This window comes from Vanessa cardui, chromosome 15, assembly GCF_905220365.1.
Source record: "Vanessa cardui chromosome 15, ilVanCard2.1, whole genome shotgun sequence".
Lineage (NCBI taxonomy): Eukaryota > Metazoa > Arthropoda > Insecta > Lepidoptera > Nymphalidae > Vanessa > Vanessa cardui.
This window is the reverse complement of record NC_061137.1, coordinates 13,804,213-13,818,056: the sequence shown is the minus strand read 5'-3', so window position 1 is coordinate 13,818,056 and position 13,844 is coordinate 13,804,213. Positions and strand designations below refer to the sequence as shown.

The window sequence follows — 13,844 nt, the reverse complement described above, 5'->3', positions numbered from 1 at the left end:
TTTTAATTTGCATTTTTTGTATGCAAATTATTTCACTAAAATTAGATACATGACATACATCTTGATATAACATTTCACTTACTCTTGATTTCTTGACTTGATTTGCTTAATACTATCATAATTATTTAGTGTATACACTTATATTATTATACATATAAATTAATGCTTGGCATGAATTGGAGGGGCAGCGGGATCATGTCGATCATTCACTGCACTTCATATATGCTGTCATGGTAAGACCATGGTATACTCGTGACTCGCTGAAACTCTCCTCGGACCACTAGATAATAATTATGCTCTTGGCAATTTATGGGTTGCTCATTGGTCAAATTAAGTAGCCCGCACTCTCTGCTTCCTCGTACACATTTCTGTCCCTGTTTTTATGAAGTCAATCCCACAGATATCAGGAAAAAAAAGAGAAAACATGTTACCGATACATGAAAACAGAAAGGAAAACTGAATTAGCGAGTGAAATTAGTTTATAGAACCTTTGGCCCTTTTATCTGTATTCTCTATTGCTCTAACTCTACTCATAAACAATATTTTGAAGTTTGATTTGATCTATCAAAGCCTCAACAAATCTCAATTAACCGTATAAAATTTTAATTGAGGTTATGTTATGTAAAATTGAAGCTTGAAAACCAACCAAATTAATATAATAAATTAAAGTTACATGCCTAAAAATGTTTTATGAATAAAAATATATTTTACTTTGAGCTGATTATCTATTTGGAAATCAATATCTTTCGACAAATAAAATATTTTAAATATGTTTCGACATTTTATGAAAGTTTTGGAACCATTTAAAAATCAACTAGTAAGTAAAGTCGTTTTTATGTGAATAAATTATGAAAATAATTAAATTTAATTTAACATTCTTTTGCGTTAGTCTTTAGCTAGCCAAGATACCAATCTTCAACCTTGTACGGCTATCGGTCAAAATCCTATAATATTTTTCTGTCAATACATTTAATAGCAATACGGGAAGTTTGTAAATGAATATTGTTTACTTACATTACTTACTTCCTTGTTCTGTCTCTGTTCTGTGGCTACACCCATACTTTTGAGCTCGATACCAGGAGATATTTCTTGCGTCATATTTTGACAAATACAGTGGAAAGTGTTCCTCATCAGTATTCATTAAAATGTTGTAAAATGTTTTAGAAACTGAAGAAATAATCTTTGTTTATTTTCAGAGTCGGGCCGTTGCTGGCAATGGTAATGCGTTCCAGCAAAACTGTATTTCTAAAGAACAAAAGTTAACAGAGGCATTAAAGAAATCACTACCAGGCATCACATATGTTAGTGTAGAAGATATATCTGGAGGTTGTGGGGCTATGTTTGAAGTAAGATATCTGAATAAAATTATATGTAGATAAAACTGCACAGGGACAAGAAATGTGTATGGGCCTTAAAATATTTGCAAGAGTGTTGTCTTTTATTGAAATGTGACATGCACACTCACTACTATATTTTGTTTAATGGCAGTTATTTAAAAAATATGTATGTAATCTCTAATTTTGTTATCTTTCAGGTTAGTATAGAAGCAAAAGAATTCAAGGGACTGTCAACGGTTAAACAACATCGCTTGGTAACAGAATCCTTAAAAAGTGAAATAGCTGAGATGCATGGCATTAGAATTCACACCTCACCTTCACCAAATGGTCACTGATGCAAACCAAACTAGAAAATAATATTAACAATTATGGTTGTGTTTTATTTCGTTTCAAAATAAATGTCTCAATTCTCTTTCATCATTATTTTTATCTTGAGGCAAATATATAAACCATGTGATTTAGTTATAAGCAACCTCAGGCATCTCTGTTTTTTTTCTTTAAATATTTAGTTAATAGTAGATACTATTTTAAGCGTAGAAATATGTATATCTACAAATGTTTTTGCCCTGTTACAATGTTATGTTTTTTAAATTTTAATGTTATACTGGAAATAGTAATGAAGAAATAAATGTAAGTGTGGTAATGACTATTTAATTCTTTCAATAACCTGAGGGTTCTTTTATGTTTATAAATTACTAGTTGTCACCTGTGGTTTCCCTCGTATTTTAGTGGGTTGGTTGTCATATGTTAGGCAGAAAAAGTAGCCTATGTCCTCCTTGGAATTCAAGTTTGCTACATAGCAAAATTTCGTCAATTTTGGTTCATTAGTTTGGCAGTTAAAGAGTGACATAGACAGAGTAACTTTCACATTTATAATTTTAGTATAAATTCTTTAAACTTTAAAATCCCCTTTTCGAAAACTTGTCTCAGGAATTAATCGCCGTCACGGTAGCATGCGTAAGCGATCCCGTGGCGCCCGCCGAAAGACGGAGAGGGTACCGCTGGTTTTTTAGTGGGTAAACCCGGTGGTCCTGGGTGCACTCGGCGTCCAGGAAACTGGGGAGTCCCACACACGCCCCCACTTCCATCACGTGAGGGAAGCGCGTAAAGCGTTTTTCCAGCGACAAAAAAAAAAAGCAATTAATCGCCATTTTACTGTAAAATATGTAATATATATAATCAACTACCAAAAAAATGAAAGAATCGGTCGTGTTGGCCTTGCCTTCCGAAGTTGTGAAAGTAAGGGAACAGAGAAGGTATATTTGATTGTGCACGTCAATCCACTGCCGGATTTGAGGCAAACAATTAATTTGAAGATTGAAGAAGCGGAGTGATCCAACTTCTCTACGAAAAGCCAAAAGGTCAAGCAAGTTGGAATAAAGAGCGTTGATCGTCAATAATCGCCGAATCGCCAATCGAAGAAGATGGTATGGTGGAGGGCGAGGGCAACTTGTAACTTTTTGGGGTTAAATTGGATTACGTTTAGCCGGTCCCAGTCCGAGACTTTGTTTGATAAAGACTCAATAGTCAAAATATCGAGAAGTATACTCGTAAGTGTCCGCTTTTCGTCGACGTTTTTGTTTATAAGCATGACTGGTATATAAAGTGTCTACGGTAATATCGTCTCCATAAGAGTGAATGTTGCTGATTTGCAACAACTAATTGATATATCAACTCATATGTAGATGAGGAAAGTGGGTGATATTACGCAGCTTAGTGGTCAAGTTAAGTCAAAAATCTTTATTCAATATAAAAGTGATTACACTTGCTTGTTGATAGTCAAAACTACCCCTGATTCGTAATTTAATACCGAAAACATCAACATTATGTCCAAAATGGCTCCCAATGCTTGCCTCAACTGCTTCCGTTGATTTATGAGTCAGGCAGGTAAACTGGAAAGTTCTAGAAAGTTGCCTCAGTGCCCTCCATTATCTTGGAGAAATTTATTGTATTGTAGCAGTGTTACTTCTACCTTTAATCAGCAAATTAATCTATAATGATGCTTCTTCCAGTGGCCCAGTGGTTAGAACGCGTGCATCTTAACCGATGATTGCGGGTTCAAACCCAGGCTAGCACCGCTGGTTCATGTGCTAATTTGTCTTTATAATTCATCTCGTGCTCAGCGGTGAAGGAAAACATCGTGAGGAAACCTGCATGTGACAAATTTCATAGAAATTCTACCACCCGCATTGGAACAGTGTGGTGGGATATGTTCCAAACCTTCTCCTCAAAGGGAGAGGAGGCCTTTAACCCAGCAGTGGGAATTTACAGGCTGTTGTTGATGCTTCTTCTTAACTGTGCAATTCATGGATAATAAATATAAAATTATATTATTATTACCTGATTATACTTTGTGAACACTTTCATCCCGCTAATAAGTTAATTTCACAATCTGCATCAAATATTTTTCAACCATAAGTTTTGATTCCTAATATTGGCTACATAAATATATTTTGAATTTAAATGTTAATGTATTATTTACCAAAACAATATGATAATTTTAATTCGTTAAAACATGATTTTTATAAATTCGAACGTGTTTTTGGACTGTGGAGAAAATACAGTGATTTTTTTTGTGCCTTTTGTTTGTACCCGAAAAGCACAGATTATTGTCATTTTATTTATTTTTAGTCTGTTGTTAAAGTCAATGTCATCATTGTCCAAATGACGTTACATGTCATTTACTAAAGCCTTTCATGTTTCAAACAACTCAACATGGCACTCAATTTAGTTGTTAAGGTTCATCCTGTTGTTCTATTTCAGATCGTTGATGCTTATGAGCGTCGAAATGCTGATTCACATCGTGTTATTGGAACCTTGCTAGGTAAATAACGCTCCTGTTATGTTTGTCTTCAAAATATTTTCAATGTGTAACGCCGACGTCATGAGGGTTAACCTTTTCGATTTTGTTGTTATAATTCGCATAGAATTTCATCCTAGGGAATGGTAGAGCAACCACATCTTATTTGTGACGAAATTCATATTGTGCATTCCCTGTAGTATGCTGCAGAAATATTTCAAGCTTTCAATATTGACAGATATACATAGTATTAAACATTTTTTAATGTATTATTAAAGTTGTGATATAATTTTCACGTCTAGGTACCTGTGACAAAGGGGTAGTGGAGGTGACCAATTGCTTCTGTGTGCCTCACAAGGAACATGCAGACCAGGTGGAGGCTGAGCTTAATTATGCCATGGATGTCTATGAACTTAACCGTAGGGTTAATGCTTCAGAAAACATTGTTGGTAAGTTTTTAAAGATTCCATGTTGTAACGATTCTTTAAAGTAATCAGTATGTTGATGTTATAGAATATTTGCTTAGTCTCTAATTGCAGATAGATAGATGCATAGACTGATAGGCATTACGTACTCTCAATGTGATATCAGACAAGGTGGATTTGTGTTGTTGCGGCCTGAGTGAACTCACAATAACTGCTACTTGTAATCATATACAACATAGATAGTATTATATTATGACAAAGATATTTTAAATTTTTTTGTTTAGTATGCTGTAATATTGAATTGGGACAATGTCCTGTAATGATTTGTATACAGTTTTGCATTATAAATGAGTAAATATTAATAATATTCTTCTTAATTTGAGTTAACTCTTACAAAAAAAGCTAAACATTTAAGTATTACTTTAATACAGATTTTGTCTTACAGTATATAAAAAGAAGTATCTAGTATATGTTAGTGTAAATATAAACACATATTTTGTTCTCTATTTTTTTTGTTCCAAAGTGTATAGAGAAAAGTGTTGTGCAGTGTTGTTAATAACAATTATACTTATTTAATTTAAACCATTAATTTCTTTGTATGTCCCGGTTTTGTAATAGTTATACTTATCAAATTACATGTCCTGACTGACTGATTCATCATCACTGTGTATAAACTATTAATGTTAGGGCCAAGAAAATTACTTACGAATTTTGGAAATTCTAATTCTTAGGTTCTGAAAAAGGAGTTGAAAAATTGTTTGGTTGTGTAATTTTTTAAGCTGGTATAACATGAAACTTTATTTTTGGAAAATTAGATAATAAAATTGCTATGTCATTAATAAATATTTTTTTAGAGTAGTATAGTAAAGAAAATCATTCAACTTCATCATAGAACTCCATAGGTTTATTTTTGTTGTACAATATTAAATCATGTCTTTCAGGATGGTGGGCGACTGGCAATGAGGTGACCAACCACTCGTCTGTGATCCATGAGTACTACTCGCGCGAGTGCCGCGAGCCGGTGCACGTTACGCTGGACACGTCCCTAGCGGGGGCGCGAATGGGGCTGCGTGCGTACGTATGCGTGGCCCTCGGAGTGCCGCGCGGGAAGCAGGGCTGCATGTTCACGCCCATCGATGTGGGACTAACATACTACGAGCCTGAGGTAGGTACTTATTTTTCTACATATCCATATATGTGGAATTTGGTTAACAGCAGTCTCGATCTTTCCAGATTGTGGGTCTCCAGCTGTGCCAGAAGACGATAGGGCCAGGTGGTCGGTCGCGACAGGTGCAGCCTGCCGTCGACCTCGCGCAAGTGGCCGACGCTGCTTCTAGGTTATCTGGTCTACTGGACCAGGTAAGTAACTTTTCGAGTTACTGTGAATTTTTTTGGAAGAAAAGAGAGCACTGGGAGAAATAAATTTTAAGACAAACTTTTTACATTCAAAATCAAAATCAAAGTATACTTTATTCAAGTGGGCTTTTACAAGCACTTTTGAATCGTCATTTAACAATTAAGTGAAACTACCACCGGTTCGGAAAGTAAATTCTACCGAGAAGAACCGGCAAGAAACTCAGTAGTTACTCTTTTTCAACATTTAAAAAAAATACAGTCAAGTTAGTTAATTTTTAAGTTAATACAATTATTAAATTAATATATCCTGTCTGGAAGTCAACAGGTATTAATTCCACGCTTCTTTATCATCTACAAAATCTTGTATCGAATAATACGCCTTTTTCACCAATGTATTTTTATAAACGATTTGAATTTACGAGACGGCAAAGTTAAAAATGTCTGTGGAATTTTATTATAGAAATGGATACCTTGCCCCAAGAAAGATTTATTGACTTTGCGGAGTCGGAAACTTGGCGTTATAAGGTTATCCTTACTTCTAGTGCATATTTACTTGGTGGTAGGGTTTTGTGCGAGCCCGTCTGGGTAGGTACCACCCACTCATCAGTTATTCTACCGCCAAATAACTGTAGTCAGTATTGTTGTGTTCCGGTTTGAAGGGTGAGTGAGCCAGTGTAACTACAGGCACAAGGGACATAACATCTTAGTTCCAAAGGTTAGTGGCGCAGTGACGATGTAGGGAATAGTTAATATTTCTCACAGCGTCATTGTCTATGGGTGATGGTGACCACTTACCATCAGGTGGCCCATATGCTCGTCCGCCAACCTATACCATAAAAAAAAAATATATACAATGATTATCACTGATTTTATCAAAGTTATTAATGTTCTCACAATGCGGCGCGGTCGCAGGTGGTGCAGTATGTGGAGGAGGTGCTGTCGGAGCGCACGCCGCCCAACAACGCGGTGGGGCGCCAGCTGCTGGAACTGGTCAGCGCGCTGCCCGACCTCGCCTCCGCCTCCTTCGCAGACGCCTTCGCCGGCGGGGTCAAGGACCTACTCATGGTGACACTCTCTTTTTTTAAATTTTTTTTTTTAAATATGAGACAACATCACATACATTACTCTGATCCCAATGTAAGTAGCTGAAGCACTTGTGTTATGGAAATCAGAAGTAACGGTACAAACACTCAGACCCAAGACAACATAGAAAACTAATGGTAATCTACATCGACTCGGCCGGGAATCGAACCCGGGACCTCAGAGTGGCGTAGCCATGAAAACCGGTGTACACACCACTCGACCACGGAGGTCGTCTGCTCATGGTGACACTCTCTTCTTGTATACATTTGTCATCATCATATTTGAATTGAGAATGCTTGTGTGCTCAATTTAATTTAAACATCGAATGTGATTTAAAAGTAATAATGTTCAAAACTTTATATTTATTCATGTTAAAATGAAGGGGAAGCCAATCTTATATCATTTCAATCACTCAATCAAACATAACGGATTTATTGTTTCATTTCTTATTTTATGAAAATATATGACTCTCGAGAATGAATGAAATGTTCATTACTAATTATTAATACAAATATATATAAAGAATGGGACAATCATAATATTTATAATTATGTTTTTTAGGTGGTAACTCTCGCACAACTCATCAAGACACAGCTGCAACTGAACGAGAAGCTCACTCTGCTGACGTCGCAGTGAGACTCGTCTCGCGTGGATTCAGTTTGGTCACATTCAACTCCTCACCTTTCGTGTCGCCGGGAGAAATAAAAGTCATAAAAACTCAATAAAGCGAAAATGTATACAAGTTTCGTGTTTCTTTTTATTTTAAATCTTCTTTATTCACGGGACAGTCCCGTTCTCAATTATCAATATTAAAATAAAACAATTTATTAAATGTCAAAAATTTTGATCGTCGAGCGAATCGGGCCAATCACAGGCCGGGCCGCCGCGCCGCGCGCGCGCGCTACCGCGCGTCCGCCAATAGCGCGCGGCGGCGGTGGCAGCGCCACACCCACTCGGGCCGCACGCAGCGCGCGCCCGCGCCGCACGCCGCCGCGCCGCACACGTGGTACTGCGCGCGCCCCGCCAGCGCCGCCGCCGGCTGCAAACGAGCCTACGTTTAAGTCTGTTACGATTTGCTCCAGATGTTGAGTCATTTATTTCTCGCAAGAGTAAGCTCCTTCACCTCTACCACCAGCCCTCCGTAGGCGCGGATGTATCTCGCGAGCAGTGCGCGGTCGTACTCGCCGTCCAAATCATCGGAGATCGTAAAAGTCAAACCTTCGAAGAAGTGCGGTAGTATCTGACAAAGTCATACAAGAGGTCCATTTCCAAATCACGATACTATCGAAATAAGTAACGCAAAGAAATTCTACGTAATGAAATATACTTTTTCCGCGTCGATCGTCTCCGGGCGCGGCGGCGGCTCGTCGCGGTCCGTGAGCTCCGAGTCGGAGTCGTCCAGCGTGATGTTGTCGCGAACGCGCTCGTCCCGCACGAACGTCACGTCGGAGTCGCGGGACACGTCGCGGGCGTCGTCCACGACGTCCGCCGCCGGCGGGGAGCCCGGAGCGTCGTCGGCCGAGGGAGAATTTATTTTACTCCTTTTTCGTTGACTTTGAAGAACTTTTTCGATTTCATCGTCGGTGTCCACGTCTGGCAACGGGAAGCGTCGTTCGATGAGCACGTATTTCATATGGGTGTGAAAATTTTGCAAAGCGGGCTCCGCACCGGTACCGTCGTCGGGGTCCGGCGCGTCGAGCGCGGCGTCGGCGGGCGGCGCCAGTCGCTCGCGCGGGTCCAGCGCGAACCAGCGCCACGGCAGCCGGCGGCGCCGCGCGGCGCACGCGCGTAGCCACTCGGCCGCCACGGCCGCCGCGCCGCCGCCGCCCGCGCGCGCCTCGCGCAGCTTCGGCGTGTTGGGGAACGCGCACCTGCGGACGACACGCGCTCAGCGAGGGCGGGCGGCGCGCTCGCGGCGGGGGCGGGGCGCCGCGTACACGAGGTGCGAGCAGCCGCGCCAGCCGGGCAGGTAGCGCGCGCCGAGGCGCAGGCCCACGGCGCGCAGCTCGGCGCGCAGCGGGTTCTCGTAGCCGCTCAGCGTGAAGGTGACGCCCGCCAGCACGTCGGCCTCGCGGGCGGCGCGCGGGCCCGGCTCTGCGGACGAGTCGCGGTCGCGTTACGAGTCCGGCCCAGCTGTTGGAGTGCATGCAGTCGTTTCGGGGACAAAAACTCACCGTCGTCCGATCGTTTACGTTTCTTGGAGTGCGATGTACTCGGGGGAGTCGCATCCTTCCCGACGACTTTGCCTTGAGGCGAAGAATCAGCAGCCGCGTGCTTCAAGGGGGTCACCGTCTTGTTAGTTTTGCTGTCTGTATTACTTATTTTTAACTTTTCCTTTTCTCGAGCATCTCCAGTCTTTCGACTGTGCGACGTCTTTTCCTCGTCCCTTTGCTGCCTGTGTCTCTGGACCACCTGGTCGATTTTATCGTGAGGCTTTATATCGTCGTCCGTGTACATGAGGTTTTCCTTGTGCCGGTTCGAGCGCGAATCGTCGTAGTCCTTGCGACACTCCCTGCCGGCCACTTTATTGATGGGAATTTTAACGAGTCTGGCATGCTCGTCGGATTCGTTCCTAATAGCGTCCATCGTAGCTCGCCTTATTTGCGAATCTTAAAAAATAAAATAAAATTAGTAGCCATCCTCGTAAAAAGTCGATTATGAGACAGCGAGCTGCGAATAGAGATTCAGCTTAAAGCCACCCGAGTCCTACCGGTGGTCGAGCGTCGCGCGCTCGCGAACAGCTCCCCGGGCCGGAACTCGACCTCGTCGCCATCGGCCGCCAGCGCGTCGAACGCGAACGTCCGCGGCGCCGAGCTCTCCGGCTCGTGGATGTGCACGAACGACAGGCCGTACTGGAATCGTATACATGAGTCACGCGGTCGAAGTCGCTACAGTGTAGGGTTGTTGAGGAAGTGATTATGAGGAAGAGGAGGAGGAAGAGGATTTTTCGAACGCAAATTTAGAGGATGAGGATGAGGATATTTTTCGAACAAGAGGATGCGGATGAGGAAGCGGCAGAGAGAGCGGATTAGGAAGATAGGAAAATATAAATACTAGCGGACCCAACCGAAAAGCCGTTGTCCTGTCTGTACATAACATACATACATACATTTGGACGCTGTTTCCCCTGACAACCAGTTTCTTAGCTCATTATATACTCGTACTAACCCAACACTGCTAAAACGTCGTTCGTTGGGCATACTTGATGGAGGAGAAGATAGGTATTGCCCCAAAACTCCCAAATATTTCGGATCATTTTTCCACCATAAAAGACTGTGTTCATGCATTTTAATTAGTTTTTTTTAATGTCGTTATTTAATAGTAGCTTTAGTAACACGCACCTCTCCTCTATTGGTAAACGTGGAAGCTGTGAGTGTGGGGCAGGATGTGTCTACTACAGCTCCAGATTCCTCATAAATTGCTCTTAAATTTTGAGGACGCGATAGCGGAAGAGGATTTTTAATTTTTATTTATGAGGAGTATCCTCAACCGATACCGCTCGGTTGAGGAACCCAAAATATTGCGGAACTTTTGCATTATGAGGAAGAGGAATCCTCAGCAACCCTACTACAGTGCGCTGGCGTCGCGAGCAGTACCTGGCAGTGGCGGTTGTAGGGCTGCGCGCACACGACGCGCACGCGGTCCCAGCGGCGCGCGCGCGCGGGCGCGAGCTGCGCGCCGCTGAACGAGCGCACGCGCTGCTCGGCCGCGCCGCGCCGCGCCTCGCCCGCCGACAGCAGCATGCACGTCGGCACCAGCACCTGCTCAGATGATTGATTCCATTGGGGGTTGTCCATTAATCACGTGAGGCTTGAAAGGGGGGGGGAGGGGTTTGATAAATATAAATTTACTTGGTGGTAGGGCTTTGTGCAAGCCCGTCTGGGTAGGTACCACCCACTCATCAGTTATTCTACCGCCAAATAACAGTACTCAATATTGTTGTGTTCCGGTTTGAAGGGTGAGTGAGCCAGTGTAACTACAGGCACAAGGGACATAACATCTTAGTTCCCAAGGTTGGTGGCCCATTGACGATGTAAGGTAATATATCTTACAGTGTCATTGTCTATGGGTGGTGGTGACCACTTTCCATCAGGTGGCCCATATGCTCGTCCGCCAACCTATAACATAAAAAAAAAACACAAGGCGGAGGGGAGGAGGGATTGTAGTAAGATATCTCGTGTATTTATTTTTTCGTCTAATATGGTCCTTAATATCAGAATAAAATAAAATTATAGTTTATAACTGTATTTAAATTAAGATAATATTCAGAAAATTCTAAGATTCGTTGTCTGTACTAAAAATACACGTGATGTTGAGAAGAGGGAGGGGGGGGTGGTCTTAAACCTCACTACGTATCACCAATGGGGGAGGGGGGTTAAAAAATGCAAAAAAAAGATCACGTGATTAATGGACAACCCCTTGGATAAATACAAATACTGTGATTTATTTTACCTCGAAGGGCTCATTAGGTTTTTCGGACAATCCTACTAGAACTTCCACTGAGGCAGCATGGTGTGCTCCTATGTTGATAGATTCTATCTGAAAGTCAATTTCATACATTAATGTTTAATCTCTGTCCTGTTATTGTTTTATTAAGTTATTGCTTTAAACGTTAACCAGTGTGTAGCATGACAAATTTCTTACTGATTAAACAATTACAAAACTGATGACAGTTTTTGTTTTGATTTAATTTCAATGTAAGCTGATATTGTGTGTTTGTATGTTTTACATTTTTCTTTTTTATATATTACATGGTCAGGAACTTTTTTCGATTCTCTAACTTTTTTGTTAAATTGTAATAATTTAGTAAACTGCAATTAAGAATTATCTTTAATTTTCATCACATTTATAGTTGGAGCTCTTCAAAATCAGAACATAACTGATATGCTTTGCACAGTTATCGTCCCATAATTACAGAGAAAAAAATTGGCTTTGCTATTAATATATCAGATCACTACTAACACATACCAGTAGTAAATTGTAAAAAATTCTTATTTGCTTATAACTGTTTTTTAGTAATTTCAGTGATGATGCAAGGTTTTGGTTTAAAGTACTCTGTAGTTTATTATATGAATTAAAATTTGACGACCTCCATGGTCGAGTGGTGTGTACACCGGTTTTCATGGGTACGCCACTCTGAGGTCTTGGGTTCGATTCCTGGTCAATTTGATGTAGATTACCATTAGTTTTCTATGTTGTCTTGGGTCTGGGTGTTTGTGGTACCGTTGTTACTTCTGATTTCCATAATACAAGTGCTTCAGCTACTTACATTGGGAACAGAGTAATGTATGTGATATTGTCTCATATTTATATTATTTTTTATTATATGAATTGGTAACAACCTGAACAGCTTTGGCCAGTTGCAGCACAATTGAGCAGGATGGCTCTCCCTTGCTGCAGAGCCATTTCTTCTTGCTCACCTCCCATTCCAAAATATTGTTCGCTTGGTTTTCCTGACAATAACAATAAAAAAATATCTATATTACTACTTTTGTAAATATGGCATTATCATAGAAAAAAAGATTTTCTGCAAATGAAACAATGTTATTTTTGACATTATTTTGAAAAGAGGTAATAACTTCACTGGATACTACAAACATTTTACAGTGTTTATTATCAAATATAGTATTATAGGAAGGTTATCTAGCAAATCTACAATCAATAATAAGAATTTGAAACAGACAACATTTACTAATTGTTATTTTAAAAAATTAGGCTCGTCTCAAATGATAACTTACAGGATCTTCACTACTGAAACTGACGACATAGTCAATTTTAACACGAGGCATAACTGTTTACGTTTTCAACGCGATATAAAATAAATATACTTGACATTTAAGCATTCGTTGTTATTATTTAAAAGTCAAAATTTTCCGTGCAAACCAAAATTAAACGAGAATTCTGTCCGCGCAAGAAACTGTCAAATTGATATTGACAGCCGATTCAGACAAATTGACTGACATTTGAAAATTTTCAATGTTATTAGTACTATTAAAAAGCTTATTATTTTATTGGACAATATTTTTTTAATTCATGAATTTATTTTATTAACATAAGAATTAATAACAATAATGAATTAATAACAATAAATATATACAAATATGAAATAAAACTAGTTACTGTATAAATCTTGATCGCGTGGAATGGTGGCAAGAATGCTAGCAGCATTTCATGAATTGTAATTTTTAAGTACACATACCTATTTTTAAGCGACTTCAAAAACAGAAGTGTTCTCAATTCGATATATATATATGTATATTTATGTTTGTTCGCCAATTACTTCGCTATTTATGATTTTTTTTGGTTAGACAGAAGATACTCCTGGAATGGCACCATGATGAGGATGTCAGAATCTGATGGTGTGATCCTGTAGAAATTGAGGGGAAACCTCAAATTTTATAGCACATGTACCGCGTTTTACATACTTTTTGAAGTTATATTGGCATTTGCTTCTGGCAATCATAATGTTACACTGCTGAGATGATGATGGAAGGTGTAAGTCCTCAATTACTATGAGTTAGGAAATAGTTCTTTTGTTATTTTATTGTTTGCTATATCATGCTCCAGAAGTTTCGATAAAACTTATATGGTACCACATATAAGTTTTATCGAAACAGGTTCAGCACTTTTTGAAAAATCAAGAAATAAACATTTGTTACATAAGGACTTTTAATTACTATTTTGAGAAAATAACACTAAAAAGAGTAAAATAAAATATCGGCTGATCGAATGTAAATATTTCTATATTTTGTTTTTTACTCAAAATCGTCCAACTTCAATAATACGTGTTTAAATCAAATTATTTTATTACTATTTAGTGATCACTTTGAAGTCGGTGTTATT

At 39.8% G+C, this 13,844-nt stretch overlaps 3 protein-coding genes across 5 annotated transcripts; 2 read left to right on the top strand and 1 right to left on the bottom strand.

The window, feature by feature from the left end:
* The first annotated feature begins 531 nt into the window (after positions 1–531).
* LOC124535635 (bolA-like protein 3) lies at positions 532–1,986 on the top strand. The gene is made up of 3 exons (XM_047111910.1): positions 532–817; positions 1,197–1,346; positions 1,535–1,986. The coding sequence occupies exons 1-3, from the start codon at positions 770–772 to the stop codon at positions 1,670–1,672; spliced, it is 336 nt and encodes a 111-aa protein (XP_046967866.1). The 5' UTR covers positions 532–769; the 3' UTR covers positions 1,673–1,986.
* A 2,001-nt stretch (positions 1,987–3,987) lies between these two features.
* LOC124535673 (eukaryotic translation initiation factor 3 subunit F) lies at positions 3,988–7,743 on the top strand. Its single transcript, XM_047111974.1, has 6 exons — positions 3,988–4,161; positions 4,440–4,586; positions 5,504–5,727; positions 5,796–5,921; positions 6,831–6,983; positions 7,563–7,743. Exons 1-6 carry the CDS (start codon positions 4,053–4,055, stop codon positions 7,635–7,637), a joined length of 834 nt encoding a protein of 277 aa, XP_046967930.1. The 5' UTR covers positions 3,988–4,052; the 3' UTR covers positions 7,638–7,743.
* On the bottom strand, positions 7,717–12,933 carry LOC124535672 (DNA repair protein XRCC1). 3 transcript variants are annotated; one of them, XM_047111971.1, is made up of 11 exons: positions 12,740–12,933; positions 12,344–12,454; positions 11,454–11,540; positions 10,598–10,762; positions 9,712–9,853; positions 9,176–9,610; positions 8,939–9,095; positions 8,670–8,872; positions 8,329–8,594; positions 8,125–8,241; positions 7,717–8,040 (listed from the first exon to the last, which is right to left on the bottom strand). In XM_047111971.1, exons 1-11 carry the CDS (start codon positions 12,788–12,790, stop codon positions 7,903–7,905), a joined length of 1,872 nt encoding a protein of 623 aa, XP_046967927.1. In that variant the 5' UTR covers positions 12,791–12,933; the 3' UTR covers positions 7,717–7,902. The 3 variants fall into 3 exon arrangements, with proteins under 3 accessions (XP_046967927.1, XP_046967928.1, XP_046967929.1); XM_047111972.1 differs by having other exon boundaries at positions 8,676–8,872; XM_047111973.1 differs by lacking the exon at positions 7,717–8,040 and having other exon boundaries at positions 8,125–8,219; positions 12,740–12,932.
* Between the last annotated feature and the right edge of the window lie 911 nt (positions 12,934–13,844).

What these genes read in the sequence shown, in the direction of transcription:
- LOC124535635 (XM_047111910.1), top strand. Translation starts at nt 770, where the DNA reads ATGTTTCGACATTTTATGAAAGTTTTGGAACCATTTAAAAATCAACTA. An exon ending in AACCATTTAAAAATCAACTA is followed by an intron (nt 818 to 1,196) that starts GTAAGTAAAGTC and finishes GTTTATTTTCAG; the next exon opens with AGTCGGGCCGTTGCTGGCAA. An exon ending in GTTGTGGGGCTATGTTTGAA is followed by an intron (nt 1,347 to 1,534) that starts GTAAGATATCTG and finishes GTTATCTTTCAG; the next exon opens with GTTAGTATAGAAGCAAAAGA.
- LOC124535672 (XM_047111971.1), bottom strand. Translation starts at nt 12,790, where the DNA reads ATGCCTCGTGTTAAAATTGACTATGTCGTCAGTTTCAGTAGTGAAGAT. An exon ending in CGCGCGACGCTCGACCACCG is followed by an intron (nt 9,611 to 9,711) that starts GTAGGACTCGGG and finishes TTATTTTTTAAG; the next exon opens with ATTCGCAAATAAGGCGAGCT. An exon ending in ACGTAAACGATCGGACGACG is followed by an intron (nt 9,096 to 9,175) that starts GTGAGTTTTTGT and finishes ACTCGTCCGCAG; the next exon opens with AGCCGGGCCCGCGCGCCGCC.
- LOC124535673 (XM_047111974.1), top strand. Translation starts at nt 4,053, where the DNA reads ATGGCACTCAATTTAGTTGTTAAGGTTCATCCTGTTGTTCTATTTCAG. An exon ending in TAACATACTACGAGCCTGAG is followed by an intron (nt 5,728 to 5,795) that starts GTAGGTACTTAT and finishes CGATCTTTCCAG; the next exon opens with ATTGTGGGTCTCCAGCTGTG. An exon ending in GGGTCAAGGACCTACTCATG is followed by an intron (nt 6,984 to 7,562) that starts GTGACACTCTCT and finishes TATGTTTTTTAG; the next exon opens with GTGGTAACTCTCGCACAACT.